General features: G+C 37.7%; 2 protein-coding genes across 2 annotated transcripts; both read right to left on the bottom strand.

The window, feature by feature from the left end:
• Positions 1 to 4,938: 4,938 nt before the first annotated feature.
• On the bottom strand, positions 4,939 to 21,516 carry LOC145772711 (GPI-anchor transamidase component GPAA1-like). Its single transcript, XM_082584583.1, has 12 exons — positions 21,467 to 21,516; positions 12,539 to 12,712; positions 11,774 to 11,873; positions 11,392 to 11,536; positions 10,743 to 10,912; positions 10,295 to 10,423; positions 9,416 to 9,612; positions 8,899 to 9,052; positions 8,219 to 8,383; positions 7,718 to 7,917; positions 7,102 to 7,257; positions 4,939 to 6,568 (listed from the first exon to the last, which is right to left on the bottom strand). The coding sequence occupies exons 1-12, from the start codon at positions 21,514 to 21,516 to the stop codon at positions 6,364 to 6,366; spliced, it is 1,845 nt and encodes a 614-aa protein (XP_082440709.1). The 3' UTR covers positions 4,939 to 6,363.
• LOC145772712 (huntingtin-interacting protein K-like) lies at positions 17,785 to 21,523 on the bottom strand. The gene is made up of 2 exons (XM_082584584.1): positions 21,306 to 21,523; positions 17,785 to 18,653 (listed from the first exon to the last, which is right to left on the bottom strand). Exons 1-2 carry the CDS (start codon positions 21,379 to 21,381, stop codon positions 18,415 to 18,417), a joined length of 315 nt encoding a protein of 104 aa, XP_082440710.1. The 5' UTR covers positions 21,382 to 21,523; the 3' UTR covers positions 17,785 to 18,414.
• Between the last annotated feature and the right edge of the window lie 2,333 nt (positions 21,524 to 23,856).

Genomic DNA, 23,856 nt, shown 5'->3' with positions numbered 1-23,856 from the left:
TCCATTCCCACTCCGAGCGCAAAACATAAACCACGATCCATAACAGCGTATTTTTAAACGTATGCTTAAAGCATCAACTGGGAAAAAAATCTGATTCCGTGCGCCGTCGTAAGTAGGGGAGATGCAAGATTTTCTCAAGGGGTGGGGACAAACGGTAGCTTCTCAAAAATTAAAACTCCACAATCACTTCCAGCTGCATAATAAAAATCTCAGGGTCAGGTCAATTTCTGTTTTAATGAAAAGTTATTTCTAACGTGATAAGAACGCAGGTTGTGGTCAGATAAGAAGCGGTTGTAAAAACTTGATCAGACCAGCTGATCACTCGCGATCTGCATGATAGTCAGAGGTGGGCAGTAGCGCGCTACTTTTTTGGTAAAACTAGCGGTAGCGGCGCTACTTTTTAGTTGGAGTAGCGGCTGCATTAGTGGCTCTATTTTTTTTCAAAAGTAGTGGAAGCGGGAGAGGCGCTACTTTTTTCCATCGTATTCCGCTACTTTTTAATTTAAAGTGAAAAAAATACTCGTTTTTTTGCAACACTGGCGTGGTCCAGCAGCTAGGCTATATAATCGGTTTGGTTGCAAGTTTCGGTCTTTTGGGAATTGTTTTTTGTCTTCAAGACGTCGTGGCTACAATTTCTGCATTACGTTTCAACAGATGATGCTGATGCACTGCGAGAAAAAGTCAAGACAGATGTAGCTTAATTCGACTGTTGCGGGAGAGATCAAGCCAGGTTGATACCAAGAAGAGTAACACCAACACAAGTCATGACTCCGAGGATGAATCTTTTAATGTGTTGGCGCCATCCCGTGAAACGTCGGTGAAGGAAACAGCAATTGTGCGCGCCTTTTTTTCGGACAGGAGCAAGTCCTTGAGCTTTTCGAATACCAAGTTAAAACACCTGTTCATTGAATACAACACTCCCATTCCTTCCAGTGCTGCGGTGGAGAGACTTTTCTCTGTTGGAAAAGATGTGCTTGCCAAAGCAGGCAGGACTTAGTGACTCTCATTTTGAAATGCTCGTGTTTTTGAAAGATGCCTGACAATAAATTTCCCTTAGAACGTGTTTTCTATAACGACGTTAAAATGACAGTGTAAACGAATGATATTCGTTTTCAAGGTCATTTTTGCGTCACTAGGGACGGAGAGTGCTTCGTAGTGTCATTTTAGATAAAAGTAGCGGTAGCGCGCGCTACTTTAAAAGTAGCGGTATGCCCACCTCTGATGATAGTCTATCCTCTGAATAATAAAAGGGTGATTTAACACATTAAAATATATACTCTGACAGCAGTGCTGTATTCGTAAAAAAAAGCACAGGATATAGGCTACTGTCAGATTTGCCAAAATGAAGAATAATACACACTTGCAAAATACTAATCTCTATTCTACCATAACATAAATTATCAACATCAAAATTGGACGAGAGGTACCAAATTGTTTATTTTTCTATGAATACATTCCAAACAGCCGGCCGAGAGGTATCTACATCTTTATCCTCTTTACAAATTTGGGATTTAGTATCCTTAGCTGATCGGTGGTTTAACAGCCAGGATCTTACATATTTTTAGCGGTAAACTGAGGAAGCCACGCAGGTGGTCCATTCCAATTAATAAACATCAAACAGCTCACATTATTATCAATGAGCAAAGATGCTCTTAAACTTGTGATAAGTTCATTAAACTGAAACCAAGTTCACATTCTGCTGTCGAACAAGGTAAAGTTGAAATAGCTGTCAAGAGAGACTTCAAATTATTGGGCACAATTTCAACTTATTCACTAAAGTCTCTTAATCCTTGGATTGACTGTATTTCATCAATGCCAAAGCGTCTACAAATTTATTGTTACGCTTCTTTCAAAACATGAGCATTTCAAAATGAGAGTCACCAAGTCCTGCCTGCTTTGGCTTAAGCACATCTTTTCCAACAGAGAAAAGTCTCTCCACCGCAGCACTGGAAGGAATGGGAGTGTTGTATAATGTATTTAATGAACAGATGTTTTAACTCGGTATTCGAAAAGCTCAAGGACTTGCTCCTGTCCGAAGAGTGTCACGGGATGTCGCCAATTATCGATTTCATACCTTGATCGCAGGACCGTAGCTCCACACCAGAAAACGAGATTACCAAAAGACCGAAACTTTGCAACTAAACCGATTATATAGGCTATAGCTGCTTGACTACGCTAGTGTTGCTAAAAAAACAGTGTTTTTTCACTTTAAGTTAGAAAGTAGCGGGTAGCGGGAGTGCGACTGAAAAAAAGTAGCGCTTCTCCTGCTGCCGCTACTTTGGAAAAACAATAGCGCGGCTACTGCAGCTGCTACTCCAACTAAAAAGTAGCGCCGCTACAAAAGTAGCGCGCTACTGCCCACCTCTGCGTTCAATGGATAACATGGATAAATAATTCTTGCAGAACATCATACATTAGGAATCAGTAAGGATAGCATTAGCAGTTACGCATTCTCTTTGGAAAACTAGAGGGTATACTATTAGTTGTTCGAAAAAGCAGAGAGTATACTGCGTATACCGCCGTATACCCTCGAATACAGCACTGTCTAAACAGTAAATAAAGTGTGCGGATAACATATTGAAATTCTACAAAGTCAAGCAAACGTGCTTGAGTCTATTTTAACTTTGCATATAAAAAATCTTCTTGAAAGTTAGGAATGGTCTTGACCATTCGTGCAAATCTACAAAGTGTGTCATACCATAGGTTGTCCACTGATACCTGTTTGGTTGCCTCTGGTGATAGGACTCTTTGCTTTATTTTGTGTATCTTTTTTCTAACTAATTTTTATCCTCGGAGTGTGGCAATTGACTAGTAGACCGTATGGTCGTCTCGTTGTCTCCCTGTCGGTATGGGAACTTGTGTAACTTTTGCATTGTGTATATTGCATATTTCAAACATGTACCTATGTTCCTGTTACTGACAAAAAAAACATTGATTGATTGATCGGACTGACAAAGCCTTGATTGGTTAATCCTTGTAGTTTTGCATACTTGTGGAGCAGTGATCCCTCTAAGAAAATTTTACGCTGAGCAAATATTTGATTTAGTGAGCATGAGCATTTTAATGCTGAGTTAAAATGAATTACCAACTTTGTGAACCGAGTTTGGGAACCACTGGTCTACAAGAAGTTTAATAAAAGCAAAGACAAAGGATTGTAATGTAACAAAATGGTAGGCCTACTGTATGCTCAATGCTCATGTGCATCAGCACACCGTATAAATGCGATAAGCGCAGAAACGTTCTGTCCAAAAATAATGTTGAAGATCATTTTACTTTTAAATTTGGAAATTGCAAGTGCGCAAGAATGAGATTTTACTGCGCAAATAGTCTGGTGGTACTGTGCATTTGCGCACCTTAGAGGGAACACTGTTGTAGAGGCTCTTGACGCAGGGCCGGTTACCGAGATTGGCAGAGTGTAGTTTTCCGATTGTTGCCGGGGAATTATTCCAATCACCAGAGATGGGCAAGATCACCAGTATTGGCGATCTTGAAGATCAAGATCACCAAGAATAGGTGATCTTGAAGATCAAGATCACCAAACGACAGTAGAATTCGCCTATAACGGCACCTCTAGGGGATTGCAAAAACTGACGTTATAGCCGAATTGACGTTATAGACGAACTACCGCAAACTATTCCAAAACTGTCTTTTGATTAAAGAAAGAGGTGTACAATCCAGTCAGGTTTACTGTGTACCACTAAACGGACAAAAGTCAAGCAGAAAATACAGTAAACAAAGAAATTGTTTAAAAAAAATAACCTACAGCAAAAGGTATATAGGCTACGGGAAATTTGCGCAATACATCTCGTTACATACAGTAGGCTAGAAGAGAAGTTTTTACACGTGATAGTTTTTCACGCGGGAAAAAAGCTAATTAAAGTCCCTGCTGCGAACGACGTAGGCTACCGTAGAAACATAAAAGGAAGACATTTTGCAAGCAGCAGCGCTAACTGGATTAAAAGACTGACCGTTCGTGGTGAAGGTGATGGCTTAAAGTGACGTTATAAACGAATAAAAGACGTCTGGGGACCAATAAAGGGTGCTGTTACATGCGAAATGACGTTATAGACGATGCTGTTGTAGCCGAACTACAATGTACGTAAAAGATAGGAATTCTGCCGGGACCAAGCGAAATGTGATGTAATAGACGAATTGACGTTATAAACGAAGCCGTTATAGGCGAATTCTACGGTATGTGATCTTGAAGATCAAGATCACTTTTTGTGTACTTGAAAAAAAAATGAAGTTTTTGATCAATGATGTTGCAAAAAATAATAACTAGGCTATAAGCAATCTGGGTAAAGGTATATAGTTGGTATTGCTAACTTTTAACTTCTCGATCGCTGGCCTAAGAATTGTAATAAGTTAGTGACTGTTGCTATTATAGGCCTATCAATTGTTGACGTAGTTTGCTTAGAATCGCAACGTCACCTCCAAGGCAGAGGTTAATTACAGTAGTTCTGAAAGTCGCAAAATTTGCAATTAGTTTTATGCTTTTTATTTATAATAAATAAATAAAAATAAAGTTTAAACCGCATCATTTTTTACCAAATTTTTGTCTGGTTCATGTGGGAGTTTTTATTCGTGTTACTAAGTAGTTTTAACTTTCACTGCATTATGTAAATGTTTATTGCACCATTTACCCACCTGGCAACTTTGATACTGTTGTCTGCTATCAAAAAAGTTCAGAGGTTTGCGGTCCGACAAACCGCTCCATACTCAGACCCTAAACAAGTCTTGGTCTGGTTGATTTGCTGCAATAAACCACTTTACATGACCAAAGTCGGCTAGAATCCAGATTTTTTAACACCGCCATTCTAGACTTTTGAAACATCTAAAATTGGGTCAATAAAAGCAAACATTTCTTTAAAATTCACATTAAATCATTTTTTATTATACGTCAACATAAAGTACACGGAAGTTGACTTCTTCATTATGACCAACACAGAAAACTTTTTCAATTTTGAAATGGCAACACTGACCAGATTTGATGGAGACTTTAAATCGTCTTTTGTTGGGCACATATCATATTAACAGTGGCTTAATGTTAGTAGTTGCCACTAACTACTTTGTACAGTACGAGTTCTAAAAAAATGCCTCTTTCTGGTAAGTAAACTTCAATTTTAAAGTGATCTTGATCTTATTGTTCTTCAAGATCAAGATCACACAAAAAAAAGTGATCTTAGATCAAGATCACCAAAAAAAAAGTGATCTTGAAGATCAAGATCACGCCCATCTCTGCCAATCACTAGGTGCCGCTGAATGGAGAGCAGTCCTGAAATGCGTTGGTTAAGCGCACACCCCGCACCTGCGCGGCGTGATCTTGAGCCGGGCGCGTAAACACTGAGCTAACGGGGCGGACAAAACTGTATTTTAATACAACGTTGCTAGTGCTATTCTAATAGTTTCAGTTGACAGGATTTCTACAGCATCTAAAATGGATGAAATAATTGCCCGGCAACAACACTTCAACAACCGGAAACTTCAATCTGTCAATCTCAGTGACCGGGCCTGCGTCAGTGGTTCAAAGCCTCGACAAGTATGCTAAACTGCCAGGATTGAGATCTCAATCAACCTCTTCCACATCCCGGTGGTCTAACATAAATTTTGCATTTATTGAATGAAGTCGTTGTTCTCCACATATGTGTGCTCTTACAATTACAGCTCTATTGTAACACACCATAACTTTCTAAATAATTTATTGTCCATGTATCTGCTGAATGAGTAGAATGGCATCTAACGTAGGCTATAAACATCGAACAAACACGGGAAGTAAAAACACATAATTTCAACGTCACAGCAGACAATTTGGCTAGCGTTCAATTTGAGCACTTTACACACCCGTGACCGGAAAATTAAATTCTTCACAGGACAAACTGCATGTTGGCAGGCCGTCTATGAAGTAGGTCAGCATAAACAACAATTCACTTGCTGAATACTCTATGAACAGCAAGCAGTTCACTTTCTCGAAATTCAGTCAAGTATAAGCAGCTACACTTAACTAAAATTAAACGGTTGCAACCATGTTGCAACAAATCAGTAATTTTGATTTACCAAACGCCCTCTAGGTCCGCTACAGGCCTTGATGGATTTTCGTACAGATAAAGTAGGGTAACCCGATCTCTTGAATATAAAATGTGAAAAAGTTCGACTGAAAGACACAGCAAGTTAGCTACTTGCAATCCGCGGAAAAGTAAGTTGTTAGTCATTCAGGAAAGGAAAAGGTCATAAGCCTATTCAAGTCCTTACTTCAGTACGAAGATTAGAAAATTGTTGTTGATGTAGCCGAAGTACGGCTTGCTATGTGTTGTCACTTGCGATATCACATGATCAATGGACCATACTTGTTGGAAATATTCGGGTTTATATTATTTCTTTGGAAGCACACGTAACGCCCCAAAATTGCAACCAAAGAGGATACAATAACAATGTTATGACTGTGTAGATCCAGGACTGTTTGGCAGCGTGCTGGTTGTAGATTTGTACAAAGTCATCCAGGCGGAACGTCATTCCGCAAACACACATTGGAGATATCAGAAGAACAAGAAGTTTGTAAAAATACCATTTTCTGAAATACAAAAGTTAAATCGCGCAAATTACAGGGTTATTTCAAAGGATCACTGTTTACAAGCAGAACATGTGCTGGTCGAAAATAAATTAGGCAACAAGGTATTCACTTAAAAAATAATTGTTAATGAACCATTAATTTATCAAAGCTTCTTTTTACGCTGCCATTAGCCTACATGTAGATAACTTTACATTAAAGAATATTACATAATGAAGTCCAAATTCATGCATAACCAGGTAGTCATGATTTATGAAAATATGACTTTGGCACGTTTGAAACTACACTCTTCCTAAGCAAGTACTTTTTTCCATCAAGACACGCGTGACACCATGTAAGAACCACCAGTGACAAGAGGAGCACCAGCTGTTTGTCTCAACTTACACAAAACAACGCGATGTGATTCAAATTAAACAGAACACTTAAACACATTATTATTCTAAAAATAGCGTTTTAACCAGCAAGTTTACAAACACGTTGATAGAAATTCCGCGCAATTTTGAGAAACTACATACGGTCATAAAAAAATTGCTTACTTTCCAGAGCTTGGCTGAATGAAGTAAGCGGCGAAAACCATGGGAATTGAAATAGAAAATCCGAAAGAGAAATTCATAATTGACAAGGCCCCCATTAATATGCAAAGATGGAAGAGGCTTACCATTCGTAAATATTTGGCTCCCGTGAAGCTGATTCTAAAACAACGGCAAAGATTGAATCTGGTACACTATTGCTCTTTGAATTTAAAAGCAGTTGAAATTTCGACGTATTTGGTGCTTAACAGGGTTCTTTAAATGACTTCGGGTTGTGGAGTGTTATGTAACCGTGCTATTGTGTGATACAATTAGCCAAAAATTGTATTTGGCAATGCATGTAGTAGTCATGTAGTAGTAATGCATAGGAGGGGTAAAGAAAAGCAACAAAAAGGCATCATATGATGTTTAAATAAGCCCTTTTATAACTTTTTACATCGAAATCACTTATTTTGAATTTAGAAAAAAAATTAATCAAATCTACATAAAGCACTGGCAAAAGTCAGTAGGGAAATACAAAACTACCGCCGCTTATTCTGTGTGTTCATAAAACATAAAATACTAAGTTCACTTACTGAATTTCTGATGTAGCTAGTAGTCACTATATCTTCAATCAACTTACGATAAATAAGAATTCAAAGACATTCCGATTGTGTGCGTGAAAGCAATAAGCAAGACCATGCTTAAGTCCGAGGGAATTTGAAACATGTCCGACCACACAGGAGTAAATTGAGGTGAATAGAATAGCGCTACACCTGCCACATGACTAGCAATGACCAATAGAATCACTTCATACCACGGTGAGTTTTGTGAAGTCTTCACCTGCAGAAAATTTGTGGATTATAATAATAAAAAACCAATCATTCATCAACGATTATGTTTATGGCGATTTTGAAGTTTTAGCAATTACATCCTTTCATAACAGAAGCCATTGGAAAAAATAAACGCTGGGAAACATAAAGCCTCCCACGACCTTAATATTCCAAATCCAGAAACTGCCGTTCAAAGGATATTGCCTTTGGTTTCCAAATCACAAATAATAGGCAAAACTTTAACGATCTAAAGCACACATAATTTTAAGTTTTGAAATAACTTTACGACTACTTACCAACACAAGTCCTACCTCATTAGGTGTAGAAAATCCCGAATTCATTTGATTTAAGAATTCATCGATTTCTTCATCGTTGACTTCTTTATTTTCTTCAATTTTTTCACCTTCATCGGTTTTTATCTTCTCTTTTTCAGGCTCAGCAAAAAGGTTCAATATATCAAAAAGAACTAGTAGGCCGTACGACTGTTGTTAAGGAAAAATCGCACAGCTTTACAGAAAATTAAAATTTCAAAAGGATTGTATCAGAAATAAGATTCCTACTTAATATAATTTCATAGTTGAAAAAGTTATTCACCTTTTTCAATTTGACTATAAACTATTTGGGATTTTGAAGCATCGGTTTGATTTGACCAAAAAGCATTTCTCTGAAGCTTAATCCTGGTGACAATTGCGCATATTTGTGAAACGTTTTTCGCCACAGGTCCAGTTGAGTCAATAAGGATATGACAGTGTCAAGTTCTACTTGCAGCTCCGGCAAACCACTCACCTACTGTAACATAGGATAACAGCTGTTCTCAAAAGTACGCTGCTATACTGCATATGCCGAAACGTAAAGTCGCTTGATTTTATGATATCTTCGTTTTTTTTTTGAGCAGGTGTTTACCTACTATGCCGTCGGTTTTGACCTTATGGGCGGTGTCTATTAATGCAATCATTGACTAACTCACTAAAGCAACATATTTAAAGGATATTTTGACGACAGCTGGTAGCAGCACAAGACCCAGGAAAGGCATGTACATTCCAATGGATATATAGCGCTGTGGGGACGGTAGCACGTAAAAGAAAAAGGATTGATGAAACCGCTCAAGTAGATTGTTTAGACTGCGACAGATGCCATTCACCACTCTGAGGAGTAAAAACAGATGTTATTTTCTTCACAATTCTGTCATTTCACATTTTTTTTATACCATACATTTACAGTTGCACGTGAAAACAGACATCAAATTTCGTGAAATTATTAAGGCTGACTTGGATAATAGCTGTCTGTGTTTGGAAATCTCTTACGTTATTGGTCGGCGAGATCTGTTTAGTTACAACAGGCTTTTCATATGGTTGATGTTTTGTCTGCAAATAGTGGTACAATGTACGACGATCTACTTTAAATAACGAAAAAGTAAAATCTTAGCATGGCCATTGCTATACCAAAATCAAGCCATCATAAACTACTTAAAGCAAACCAGGATAGATAACATTTTTCAAACTTCCTACCTTTCAAACTTCACCATACCACGGTTCTGCCACTGAGGAATATAAACCCCTTCAAGAGTTAACGTTTCAATATTGTATCGGAGAAACTCCCCGTGGTTTCCGCTGGCTTTCCCGCCCATCAGCTGCTTCATCATTCTGCTTGTGCTCGTGAATCGCTGCTCGAACTGACCATACAGCGTCGAAGGCCACCTATCAAACTTGAACAAAACATTCCCGAAATGAAACAACCGTTTATGAACATTTATAAGGAAAATTAGACAATTTTATTTCAGGAATTAGCGAAATTAAGTCTTTTTGAATCAAATTTTGCGCGTGGGCAGGCAATGTCAATTGTCCGTCATACAACATGTTTTTAGTGACAACCCAATTTCTACAAAGTGTGACTGTAGTTTTTCAACTCAGGTCTTCAATTTGCTATGTAGATGGGTTGTTTCAAGAAGATAACTTATACAAAATTGAAGAAAAGCATAAAGTTTATATTTGGGGACCAAAACTAAGTAAACATCGTCAGATGTACAATAATGTAAATAAAACAGTAACGCAGATAACACTGATTAACTTTTTAAACCTACATAATTATATAAAATTATAATAATCAGTCGTTTTTTAGATTGTTTCAACGTCTGCAGACGTTAATTTGCAAAAATGTAAAAAACGACTACTTCTGTCAGGGAAATAGACGGCGCATCAGACCAAACGTTTGAAACGATATCTTAACGATTAGTTTTGATTATATTAACGTTCAACTTCACACAATTATAATTAGGTTTTTCTCCAGACAACAAATCAACCGTTTTTTACATTGTACATTTTACACGTCTGCAGACGTTGAATCAATGTAAAAAATGGTTGATTTGCCGTCTAGGAAGCCACACAAACCTGATGATTAATTGCCACGGGAATCTGCTCAATCAATAACAGACGAACTGCAACGTTAGATAGATCTAAGTTCGGTAATTGGCCGTTGTAACCTTCCAACTTAAGATTCACGTAACTCAGCGCATTTTCCTGTGACGTCAAAACTAAGCGGTAAGACCCAAACAACGACGTGCGTGTGACGTCACAAAAACGTTCTTCATCTATTTCTTATATCAATAAAATATACTGTAAAAGTACAACAAAGTGCTCAATGCCAAGCAAGCAACTAAGTTAAGCATAGACATTCAAAATTACGTACGCTTTTTAAAAACAAAAACTTTTAGCCTAAGCTACATTGTGATAAGCAATTTACTGAATGACGGAATGCTGAACATAAAAAGCGTAAGGAAGGGTTAGTAATTTTGGTAGAAGTAGTTTGAATGTATAGTTTTGAAAAGGCGTTACAAACCTTCAATTCCAAGACAACTCCCGATTGGATAGAACCAGCTCTTGCTGGCAGTTGATTGGACGAAATGTGTAGTGACGTCATTCCATGGTAGCTGTCCACCCAAGCACGTGCTCCATGGAGTCCTTTGTCGGTAAATAGAAAGACAATGTCCTTGGCCCAAAACTGCTCTCCTGCAGACAGAATATGAAGTTATCTCTAAAACGAAAAAGCTAAAAGTGAATTATACGACCGTTGCAAGATACGAAGATAAGGTTTTCAAAATATTAGACCTTTCATGAAAATGGGATGGCCGGTTTCTTTTTCTCGGCAATCACGCCGGCCTAACTTGCTACAGTGGTAGTTATTTTTTCAGCAATCAGCGAAAGCCGAACCAGAAACACATGATCGGAAGCAGTGCAATAAAAAACGTTGATGAAATGAGCATCAGCTGTTCTCGGCTCCGTGTGCCTATACCAGACATTGTGCTTTTAAGTTTCAATCTATTTGACACCTGACCTGATAAAACTTTTACTACAAACAAAATAGTCAAACAGGTGCTCCTGTAGTAGCTGACGCTTCTGCAACAATTAGACAGACAAGCCCGTACCAAAATCAGTTAAAATAAACTTTTAGAAGTGACTTTTTGCTATCGAGTATATCAGAATCATACTTTTCATTTGTTTGGCGAGAGCAACTGCAATTCCAGTCGCATAGTTGAATCCTTCTTCAAACACTGGAACATTAATAAGAATGGCCTCTGTACTGGAACCCCTTCGTGCACGAACTATTCCATATACATTAGTTCCATTTTTTATCTAAAATCAGCAATACTGTAATAACTAGATATCTGTCAAATTAAATCTAAATTCCTAACACAAACGTAACTTTTTGTTTCTAAATTTATAAGGCAGAACTTGTTTGAACAATTTATCCTTACTTCAAGAATAAACATAATTTGCATTATAAAAGTCATAATTTAAGTATATACATTTACAACATCTGTAATCTACCCAAATATTATGAAAGCAGTGGAAATTGCGCAACAATCTTACCACGTAGTCCCCAACATAGTTATCACGATACCGGAATTTTTGATTGTGCACTTCCAATCCTATTTGAGTTAAAATCTTTTGAATACAATCGGTAGTTTTGCTGAAATGTTAAAAAAAATAAACTTCAGTGTAAGGGTCAGACCTTTGTCAATTCAACATGAAGTATTTACACACTGCTCTTTAACATTCTTGATTCAGCAGTACCAGTTTTTTATTGTGAGTTATGTTTCTGTCCCGAGATGCCCTGATCACAAAATTTGAAACTTCTTTTTCTTACTTTGATTCTAGATTTTCGTCTTTAAATAACTGGAAATTTAAAACAGATCTAAAGACTTGCAAAATCTGAAATAATTTTATAAACTCCAGCAAACATCCATCAATTGTGGTCAAGTGTGCTTGCTCAGCTCTTCAATCATTATTATCAATAAAACTACAAATCATCTCAATAATATTACACAATTAATTCACTTTTTGCGTCACAATTGCATTCCAACATGCTTTATTTCATAGTTGTGCTTTATTAGTCATGCTTTATTTCACATGCTTTATTTCATTTCATATTTCATAGTTTAGTAGACCTAGTTATGTTTATTAAATGAAAAAATCAAGACATAGGCTGAAAAACCCAATCTTCAATTTAATCCTGAAACTCCAGCCTTAAAGGTGAGATTGTTGAAACAGATTATTTTAATAATTAATTAAAAAAGGCTACTAGGGGCCTACTGTATGAAATCAATTTTGGGATAAATCATGAAAAATTCTTACCTTTCTTGATTGTTGCACTTTTGGTTAAACAAAGCAATATCTGACTCTGAAGACTTTATGTCAATCTTAACCAATCCAGGCAAAAGTGCATTTTCTGAGAAGTAACACTTTTCGCTGAAGTCATCATGACTCATCACAATCAGTCCCACGACTCCACATATGTAGAGAAGACAGCTGAAAGCAAAAATAGCTCAAATGGCACATTGCAGCAAGTTATTTCGATGCATACACAATTAAAAAGAACATTTGCACAGATCCGTTTAATAAAGGGTGTTAGTAGTTGAAATATATTATACTTTTCTATGCTACTAAAAAAAGGCCAGTCCTGATTATCTCTACGAACCATCAATCAAGCTAAATTTGGTCTATGAATGATGTGCTAGTCTAATCAACTTTCAAAATTCCGTTACCATTCAATACTACTGATATGGGACATTACCAATGATTGCATATCAGTATTATTCAAATCTTAAACACAGTAAGTGCTATTTGAGGATTGAAACCACAAAGGAAATTATGTAAAAAATTGGTTACTTAATACTTACATGTCATATCAATTTTATATCATTTTCATAAGACGAGAGACGAAGATTATGTCAGACGAATAAAACAATTGGAAGTTGGTAAAAGAAAGTGAGGCAGGCCGAAAAGAAGATGGAGAGATTTTGAAGGAAGATATGAAAATAGTAGGAGTGAAGAAAGAAGATGCTGCTGACAGAGAAATGTGAAGGACTACAATCTGCACATCTGCACCGGCGACCCCACTTGAAGTGGGAATAAAGCCAGAAGTATAGTAAACCCTTACAACATTGCTACTTGCAAGAAATTGCATACAAAATCTTGGCTAGTCAGCAATTTCATTAATGACTAAAAAAAAAAAACCTAAATAATAAATCCCTTTGCTGCTTTCTGTTGAGCTGTATCTGCATTTGCAGTGTTCTGTATATTGTCACAGGAGCACAAAATTAAACCTAGTTATTTTTATTTTAGCTGTTGACTATATCATAGGTGTACGAGCCGGGGGTGCAGGGGGTGCAAACGCACCCCCAATCTGTCGAGAATTTGTGCAAGATTTCATATTTGGGCAAGATTTTATACCTATCTACCCTACTTCATCTTCGAAAACAGAATTTTCGGAACATTCCTTGCTAAAAAAAGTTATAAAAGTGAACGTATAAATTCCTGCTTGCTGGAGATGCAGCTTTTACCTTGTTTAGTAGCTAGGCTACAGTCCTTGACAAAATTTGATAATGGAGAAGCACATATCAGAATGATGGAGATGGAGGAAAGGACCCAGCTAGAAATTTCACGTGTATTACACGTAGATTCTACGTACCTTGGGTCGTGTATTATACGTTAATTTTCACGTATAATACACGCATATGTGTCGACACTATTTCACGTGTATTACACGTATATTTGGTGGTGGATTTTACGTGTTTTACGCCCGCATTACACCTAATTTCCTAGTATCTGACACGTAGATTCTACGTTCCTTGGGTCGTGTATTATACGTTAATTTTCACGTATAATACACGCATATGTGTCGACATTATTTCACGTGTATTACACGTATATTTGGTGGTGGATTTTACGTGTTTTACACCCGCATTACACCTAATTTCCTCGTATCTGACACGTAGATTCTACGTTCCTTGGGTCGTGTATTATACGTTAATTTTCACGTATAATACACGCATATGTGTCGACATTATTTCACGTGTATTACACGTATATTTGGTGGTGGATTTTACGTGTTTTACACCCGCATTACACCTAATTTCCTCGTATCTGACACGTAGATTCTACGTTCCTTGGGTCGTGTATTATAGGTTAATTTTCACGTATAATACACGTATAAGTGTCCACACTATTTCACGTGGCCGTATATTTGGTGGTGGATTTTACGTGTTTTTACACCCACATTCTACCTAATTTTCGTGTACCGTATCTGAAATCAACAATTTAACACATTTGTATTTATTTAACACATTTGTATAACACATATTGTTATAAGAGACTACTGTCCAATTGTGACCCTTCTAGCACTCATTTGCTAGTTAATGTTAATGAGTTAATGAGAGTTAATGCTTGTTTTGAACTTTATTTGGAATTAGAGTAGAAAAAGAGCAATAGCAGTGGTGGGAATCGAACCCGCGTCAATGAAATGGCTACATTCTAGCCCTAACCTTAACCCCTAAGCCAACCAGCTGACAAAAATTCCATCACTTAATTTGCTTTCTATCATCTTCTTTTCGCCATTTTTACGTCACTTAAACCGGAGCTTATGATTGGTTGGCGGTTTCATTCTAGTCATTTTTAGTGGCAGAATTTCGACTTGTTAAAGTGGCTACCGTACCAAACCTTAGTAAATAATTGTTTAATATCAGTAAGCGAGACCACTTAAATTTACACTAAGAACTATCGTTAAAAGATCACATTAATTTGCGACTAAAAAATGTCATGAAGTTTCCTTTTTACATAACGTAATAAAAACGTGTAAAGACACCTACAAAAACACATAATCTAACTTATATCCTAAAAAATGCGGAGGAGCGTGGTTGACACCAATCCACTTGAGTGGAGAATTCTTTCAGTTTATACCGTCCTTGGGAGGTAGTTTTACCTAACACAGATTAAAAATTGCCCAAATGAACGAAAGAACTTCAACACGTTTAATATACGTGGAAAACACGTGTTACTTTTCAACAGATGGAAACGTGCAATACACGTGGAAACAACATTATTATAATCAACATACAAAAAATTCCGGTAAAACATCCTTCTGCTGGGGTAAACATTTTTTCTCTTTTGTATGCCCTCTTCTGGGTGTGATTGTACCTTATATACCTTAAAAATTAGTCAAATAATCATAGGATTTTGAACACGTGTAATATACGTGGAAAACACGTGTTATTTTTGCAAGAGTTATGTTCACAAAATAATCCCTGATAAAACTTCTAGAATCATATTTACACACTAGTCATACTAAATGATAGCTAAAATATGTCTCTAAAAAAATGTTTTTTAAACAAGTGAATTTTTGTTGGTGTACACAAACTCCTTAATAACACCTGAATTCTACCTAAGATACCATACTACCTAAAATCAACCAAAAATCAACGTGTAATATACGTAGCTTTCTAGCTGGGGAGAAGGACCCAAAAACCTGTGCTGATGGAAGGAGTCTATTTGTAGCTGTGATGTCTGGGACTAGAAGTTTTGAAATTTATATTTTCATTTACAAATCTCCTGGCAACATATCTCCAGGGAAAGGAAATGGAGATAGCAACAGCCCAACAAACTGCACTTGGAACTACTGTATTTCCACTTTAAGAAATCACAGGAATGAGGAAAAGTTTTTAACATTTGAAATGATGTTCATAAAGCTTTCAAACACACAGTGAACGAGACTCAAGTATCGTTATTCTTTGCATCGTCAATCCAAACCTTCAAAAAGGATGCAAGCATTGTGTGGTGAAAACACAGCTACAAAACAGAAAATGAACAAACTGATATGGAAAGAGCACGTGTTGATGTATAGGCTACTATGATGCGATTGACAGGGTCACTGCAGATTGGTGCAGAATTATCTGAATAATTTACGAACAAAAGTTCGAAGATACTGCTTTCTCTTGCAGATGTAGTGCTGAGAAATAACGCCAACCAACAAAGCTTGAAGTTGATATTTGGATTCTACACCGTGGAACAAGATTTCCTGGAATCGGAATACCGGGACTACAGAGAAGTCCCGGTCGGTGTAGTCCCGGTAGGAATATCAACTTTTTCACTATCTCACTCGCAACAAAGAAATCAAAACTTCTGTAGCTACAAAATTCCTTATTTCAAATAGATTAGATAAAACTATGCCCCACTTTGCAAAAGCTGCAAAAATTCTAGCAACAGTTCCTGCAACTTCATGTTCAGCTGAGAGGTTTTTTCCGGATTATGACGACTAAAGATATATCTGAGATCAACAATGGGCCAAACGCGCCAGGATTAAGCTCTTCAAGAAGCTTTCCTAGTCCGAGGATAAAAATTCAATCAATCAATCAACCAACAACAAATAAATTGGGCGAAACAAATACTTCTTTTAAATTTGTTTATATATACCACAAAGTCTACCCCTGTATTTAATCTACTAATCAATATTTTTTAGTTTAGTTTTGCAGTTTTAGCCTTAGAGCCAGGTAGTACTGCATTCTACTGGTTCGTTAGTGAAGTATCAATTAGGCTACTCCCTTCAATTGTCTTTTGATAAACTTGTTGTTTTGTAAATTTGCGTAAAGGTATCTTTATCATACCAGTGGCTTTGTGTAAGTCTTGTAAGTCAGTTGATGACTTATGCTGTTTTTTTCGAAGACTATATTATTGCTTTTTCTTACATGTGTAGCCTACTTTGATTTAGTGGAGTAAAAATATGGAACTCAATCCCACTAGATATTAAAAAAAAATCTTTTGACTCATTTAAAAAACTTTACAAAAACTATCTAATTGCAGAATATTAAAGTTGATTGCAGTGTAATTTACTAATGTGGACCGATACTCTTCAAGCTTTTAATCGTTGACTATCAACACCTAATATCGGAACTTATAATTTTGACATATCATGGATGCAAGTTTGTTTCTGTCTTGACTCTTTGTTGCTAGTGTAGATATTTTAGTGTAATGTTTACTAAATGTTTATCATCGACTTGGCTGAGGGGGTTGCTTGACTCGAAGACCGTCATGGTCACTTCGCAGCTTCCCGTTGTGATTTACTTACTTCAACGATGCAGTGTACATTTGTTATTTTTCTTTGTTTCAATTGTGTTCGTTAAGCGTTCTGCAACATTTAATGATTTTGCTGTTATGATATCGCACAACAAAAATAAACCAATCAATATATTTGGGCAAAAATTCTTTTGCACCCCCAAAAATATGCTTTCCGTACACCTATGGACTATATGATATCTTTTTTAGTAAAAATTTGACAAATCTGAAAGACTTAAGAACTAGGACAAACAGTCAAACATATTTTCCCAGAAAAAATATAACCCGAACATGCTAAACCTGTTACTTGGTCAAACATAATATATATGTAATTGGACACTCATTCTGTGATGCTTTTACTTTTACTATTGGCTGCAACTAAACCTTGCAATATTCCAAACTGTAGCTGCTTACAAAGCTACCTGGGTTGTTCAAATGAAATTATATATTCCATATTCTTTCATAACTTCATTATTACACAATTCACACTAAAATGCAGTAATGAGATTTAATCTGCCGAAACAAATTCAAATACACATTCAATGATTCATTTTTAAAAATTGACTTGAAAGTATTGTATACGGTACCTAAAAAGTACACTGCAGTACTGATTTGTTGATCCACAAAAAAAATTTTCCACTTTTAAACAATACCAAAACAAACAAAATATATTAAGAGTTTTTGTTTCAGTGCTATGCCTTTATCAGAAAAAAATAATCAACTGCATGTGAAGAAAATGCACCTTATTGGTTTTGTTATTGCTTGAATAATGTTATTTAACACAATTACTTTTTATCGATCATCTGTTTATTTTACAGTAAAATAAAATTAACGCTTATTCAAAATTGGTGACGGTTAACGCTTATTCAGTTTTAACATAAACATTTAATAGGCCTATTTGAAAACACACCAGTTAAATCACAAACCGAAACAAAAATGAAAGAGCTGAATATCAAACACAACTGCTGAAGAATCTGTCAATTTATGATCTATCAATCAAATTTAGAACTCAAAAGAGAATAAAACGCTCAGTGGAGTCATACTTGTAACCCACAGTTTAAATTCCATACAGCCTTTCAACCATGCAAATGTAAACTCTTCAATTCAACTAAATCGATTGATCATTACGAATTGACTAAAATTGTCAAAGCTTTCACAACATTTCCTTTACATTCTCGTAGTGCACGTTCAGCCTTGGCTTTTGGAATATCCATTTCTTTCATGACAAGTTCAACATCTTCTTTAGATATTTTTATTTGAGCTAATTCTCGCTCCTTTTCAGCATTTTTCTTTGACCGTTGACCCAGATCTGCTAGCAAACTTCCAAAATCACCAACATTGATTTCTTTTTCTTCAGCATAATCTAAAATAAAACAAAAATATAATTAGACAAAATTTGCGGCAGTAAAAAGTAAGGTAATGACACATATAATCAGAGGGTGCAACCTAATTCGTACCATGAACAATTCATACCATCAGTTCGTACCTTGAAAAGATCAAGAGAAAAAATTAAAAAAGCCGGAGTCGCTGATCACAGTTTCCGCAAACATTTTAAAAGGGTTAGGGTATCGGAGTATCGGTTACGGATCGGTATCCGCAAACAAACAAACTGAAAAGATCGAGAGAAAAAATAGAACATCGCTGATCGCAGTTTCCATTTTTCCGCAGTTTTTGCAAACATTTTAAAATTTCCGATAATGATCCTAAGAGTTTGCCGAAGTCGCTGATTGCAGTTTCCGCAAATATTTTAAAAGGTTTAGGGTTGATCGGAGTTTCCGCAAACGTTTTAAAAGGGTTAGGGTGTTTCCGCATACAAACTGGAAAGATCGAGAGAAAAAAAATAGAAGTCAAAGCTGAAGTCACTGATTGCAGTTTCCGTTTTTTTTGCAGTTTCCGCAAACATTTTAAAATTTCCGGTAATGATCCTAAGAGTTTGCCGAAGTCGCTGATCGCAGTTTTCGCAAACATTTTAACAGGGTTGGGGTTTAGGGTTAATCAGAGTTTCCACAAACATTTTAAAAGGGTTAGGGGTTAGAGTTGATCGGAGTTTCCGCAAACATTTTAAAATTTCTGGTAAAGATCCTAAGAGTTTTTCTTTGTTTGCGGAAAATTTTTAAAATGTTTGCGGAAACTGCAATCAGCGACTTCGGCTTTTTTAATTTTTTCTCTCGATTTTTTTAAGGTACGAACTGACGGTACGAATTGTTCATGGTACGAATTAGGTTGCATCCATAATCAGAGGTGGGCAATAGCGCACTACTTTTGTACGGAATGGCCCGTTTCGGCGAGTCCGATTCGGCGAGTCCGATTCGACTAGTCCGATTCGGCGAGTTCCCTATTCGGCGAGAGCCTTTTTCGGCGAGTGCCCTATTCGGCGAGTTTTTGAAATTTTTAAAAGGAAATTATCGGGTACCGTAGCCTAATTACAATTGCTGTTTTTACATCGTTTTAACGTCGCTAAACGTTGAAATCGTGCAGAAAGGAATAAAAATAAAATGTTTGAACTACCGTATTATTAATTAAAATTCGTCATGTCAGTTTAGTTGTTTTTATTTCTGACCATCATATGAAAAACAATACACGTCAACATAGCAGAGGTAGAAGCGACAAAACGCGAACGTTAAAACGTGCTTGAATTCGTCATGTCAGTTCAGTTGTTTTTCTTCCTGATCATGATATCAAAAACAATACGTCAACATAGCAAAGATGTAGAAAAAGGTAGAAGCGACAAAACGCAAACGTTAAAACGTGCTTGTGACCGAAGTAAGTTATTCAGTTGAAAGAAATTTGGCAAGGTCGCAATTGTTTTTGATATGATGGTCAGAAATAAAAACAACTGAACTGACATGACGAATTTTAATTTAATAATACGGTAGTTCAAACATTTTATTTTTATTCCTTTCTGCACGATTTCAACGTTTAGCGAGGTTAAAACGATGTAAAAACGGCAATTGTAATTAGGCTACGGTACCCGATAATTTCCTTTTAAAAATTTCAAAAACTCGCCGAATAGGGCACTCGCCGAAAAAGGCTCTCGCCGAATAGGGAATTCGCCGAATAGGGAACTCGCCGAATCGGACTAGTCGAATCGGACTCGCCGAATCGGACTCGCCGAATAGTAGCAGACCCACTTTTGTAGCGTGCTACTTTTGTAGCGCCGCTACTTTTTTGGTAAAAGTAGCGGTAGCAGCGCTATTTTTTAGTTGGAGTAACGTCTGCAGTAGCGGGGCTACTTTTTTTCCAAAGTAGCGGTAGCGGGAGAGGCGCTACTTTTTGCCCACTTCTGCATATAATCAATAGGTTATATGTTTAATAACAGAGGTAAAATAGTTCTCATTTTGCCAGTGGCGTATCTTGATTGATTTTCAAAGGAATGCAATGGAAGGAGGGTCATAGCCATTGTAGGGGGCTTTGGGGACCTGCTCCCTTAGGAAAATTTTGCAAATTTACCTTAGGTTTTATAGCTTTCTTGCAATCTGAGCCTTACTTAGCTGATAATTGTTTTTTAAAAAACGAGGCTTGGAGCACACCATGAAACTAATCTCTTGATTTTATATCTTTATCATACATTGCAGGAAAGCGGACTTGAAGCGCTATGCAGCAGTGTAGCCTTATGTCTTTCAGCATACATGTGACTCATGCTCCACCCAAAGGAATTTTTCTGTTTCCGGTTGTTTTCGCTACATTTAGTTTCATTTGAGGCCTACAGTGGTAATTACTAATAAGGATATTTATCAATACGGTAAACTTATTTTGGTCTCAAGCATGTTTTAAGGTTTTGTCGCTTCTATCTTTATATTGACGTGTATTGTTTTGTTTATAGTGTAGGTCAAAAAGAAAAACAACTGAACTGAAAAGTAACTAAAAAAAGTGAATTGAAAGAAGAAAACACTGCACAAATATAAAGTTTCTCAGCAATCATTTTCTAATTCTACAAAAAAAACAATTGAATAGATAAGTGTTAAATGTAATAAACTCATTTCGCTCCAGAAAATAACTTCACAAACATACGTACCAGTGACTCTCTCCAAATCCACAGCACTTTCGGTTTCTTGCTTTTTCTTCTTGTCTTGAATTTCACTGTCCATCATAACTCTCAATACACAGTACACACTTTAATATTTGTACGATGCCAAAAAGTACAACCTAAAATGTTAAGGCAAAATTTAAACTTACCAAACTTTGTTCGCGTGCTTTAACAATTTTTTCAATCCATCCATTTTCATTTTTCGATGCGCGAGTACAGCTGCAAATCCAAGAGTGTTTTCACGCTTCGCTGATTCGGTTGAAATCAACGGCATCAAAAATTGGCCATGCTTTAAAGTGAAAGGGTGAAAAGTTGATTGGTTGGTTTTGAATCATGTAAAGACTTTGAAGTACTCCCGCCAAAGAAATTGTTGAAGTGTTGTTGTTTGTAATTTTTCCATTTACTGGGTAGTGGGTACTGCTGAATGAAAAGCTTCCCATAAGTGCGTTGCTAAAGCGCACGCACCGAGAGTTCAACTGTCGCCCTCCTGTTTCTTCTTTCACAATCGGTCGGTTCAAGTGTTCAACCATAGGGTTCAACGAATAAGTTATCGGAAGCTTACTATGAGCTATCAGCCAAGACATCGAGGATTGCTTTGAGGCAAAAAGAAGGCCGGCGCTGTTTTTCTAGATCTTACAGCTGCCTATGACACCGTATGGCATCGCGGCCTTACTTGCAAGCTGCTTCGCCTGCTTCCTGACCGACATATGGTTCATACGATTATGGAACTTGTCAGAAATCGAAGCTTCACCCTCACCACCGTTAGCTCAGGGCGAAGCAGACTGAGACGCCTGAAAAACGGCGTCCCACAAGAATCGGTCCTGGCTCCACTTCTTTTAAACATCTACACCCACGATCTGCCAACTACGGTCTCCGCAAAATACGCTTATGCGGACGACCTGGCAATTCTCCACTCCACAAAGTCGTGGAAAAATATAAAAGACACCTTGAGCCAGGACATGAAAACTCTCTCAGCCTATCTCCAGAACTGGCGACTGAAACTCAGCAAAACCAAAACTGCGGCAGAAGTTTTCCACCTCCATAATCGGGAACCTGATCGTGAGCTACACGTTCAGAACAACGGAAAATCTCTGTCCTTCTGCCCGAACCAAAATATCTTGGGGTGACACTGGACAGATCGCTCACATACCGCCAGAGATGTACGTATACGTCGCAAATTCTACGCCGCAGACTTGCGGCGTAGACTTTTTGTTTACGCTAACGCTTGCGGCCATATTTTTTTGGATAGTTTGCGCTTGAGGCTACGCCGTAAAGTTTTCGCGGTTTTTTAGCGCATAGCGTCAACGCATACTTTTTAATGTATTTTTTTCTCTACAACACGCCAATACCTACCAGCGCTGCAGTTGAAAGAATGTTTTCAATGGGCAAAGACATATTGGAACCAAAACACAGCAAAATGTCAGATGAACACTTTCAGATGCTTGTGTTTCTTCGTGGAAATTCAAAATAAAACTTGTTTGTTTCGAGTGGTTTATACCGTATGAATGTTTGGCACCTAGCAAACAAAATTAGTTTACGCTAGTGTATGCGCTGACGCCGCCAACTTTTTTTACAAGTTGCGTTGACGCATACGGCGTACCGTATGTTTTTTCGAACGTTTGCGTTTACGCTGACGGCGTCAATATTTTTTGTATGCGCGTACATCACTGCATACCGCCATCATTTGGTGTCACTGCGCAAGAAACTCACATCCCGCGCTGCGCTACTCAAGCGCTTAGCAGGCTCTAGCTGGGGGGAGATGGCTGACACTTTACGTATAGCAGCCTTAGCCCTTGTCTAGGCTACTCTTCAGCAGAGTAGGCTACTGTGCACCTGTTGGTGCCGCAGTGCTCACTGCCATAACATCGACACTGCCATAAACATAGCGCCCTGCGCACAGTGACCGTATGCCTGCGTCCCACACCATTGGACAATCTCCCCATTCTCGCTGGCATCCAACCCGCTGAGCTTCTTCGCGAAGAAGCCACTCTTTCCCTCGATCGACGGGCACTGGAGCCTAACCACCTTCTCCACCACAAGATATCTGCTCTCCAAAACGAGCATCCTCGTCGACTGAAATCAAGACACCCATTCGTGCCAGCCGCTCAACTTCTTATCAACAAAGCTGATGTACAAGACATCTCTGCGGCTGCTTGGGCGGACCATAAATGGAGTTCTGAATGGAAGTCAACTGCCACCAGACTCTATTCGTTCATCCCGGACGCCGACACACGCCCCATCAGTCTAACACTACCAAGACAGGCATGGGTGTGCCTCAACCGTCTCTGTACGGGCGTCGGGCTTTTCCGCTCAACCATGCACCAATGGGGAATGGCCTCTTCCTCCTCCTGTAAATGTGGTGCCGAGGAACAGACCACATCATCAATGACTGCTCCATCTTCAAGCCAGCTAACGGAGTGGAAGGTCTGCATGTCATGAATGATGAAACCAAAGACTGGCTGCTCTCTAGTAGCCTTCCAGTGTAGTCCGGGAACATCGTTAATCTGTGGTGGTAAAAGGCAGTGTTGTACGTTGACGG

The sequence above is a fragment of the Aplidium turbinatum genome, chromosome 6 (assembly GCF_918807975.1).
Source record: "Aplidium turbinatum chromosome 6, kaAplTurb1.1, whole genome shotgun sequence".
NCBI lineage: Eukaryota > Metazoa > Chordata > Ascidiacea > Aplousobranchia > Polyclinidae > Aplidium > Aplidium turbinatum.
Note: the sequence above shows the minus strand (reverse complement) of the source record. Positions and strands in the feature narration are given on the sequence as shown.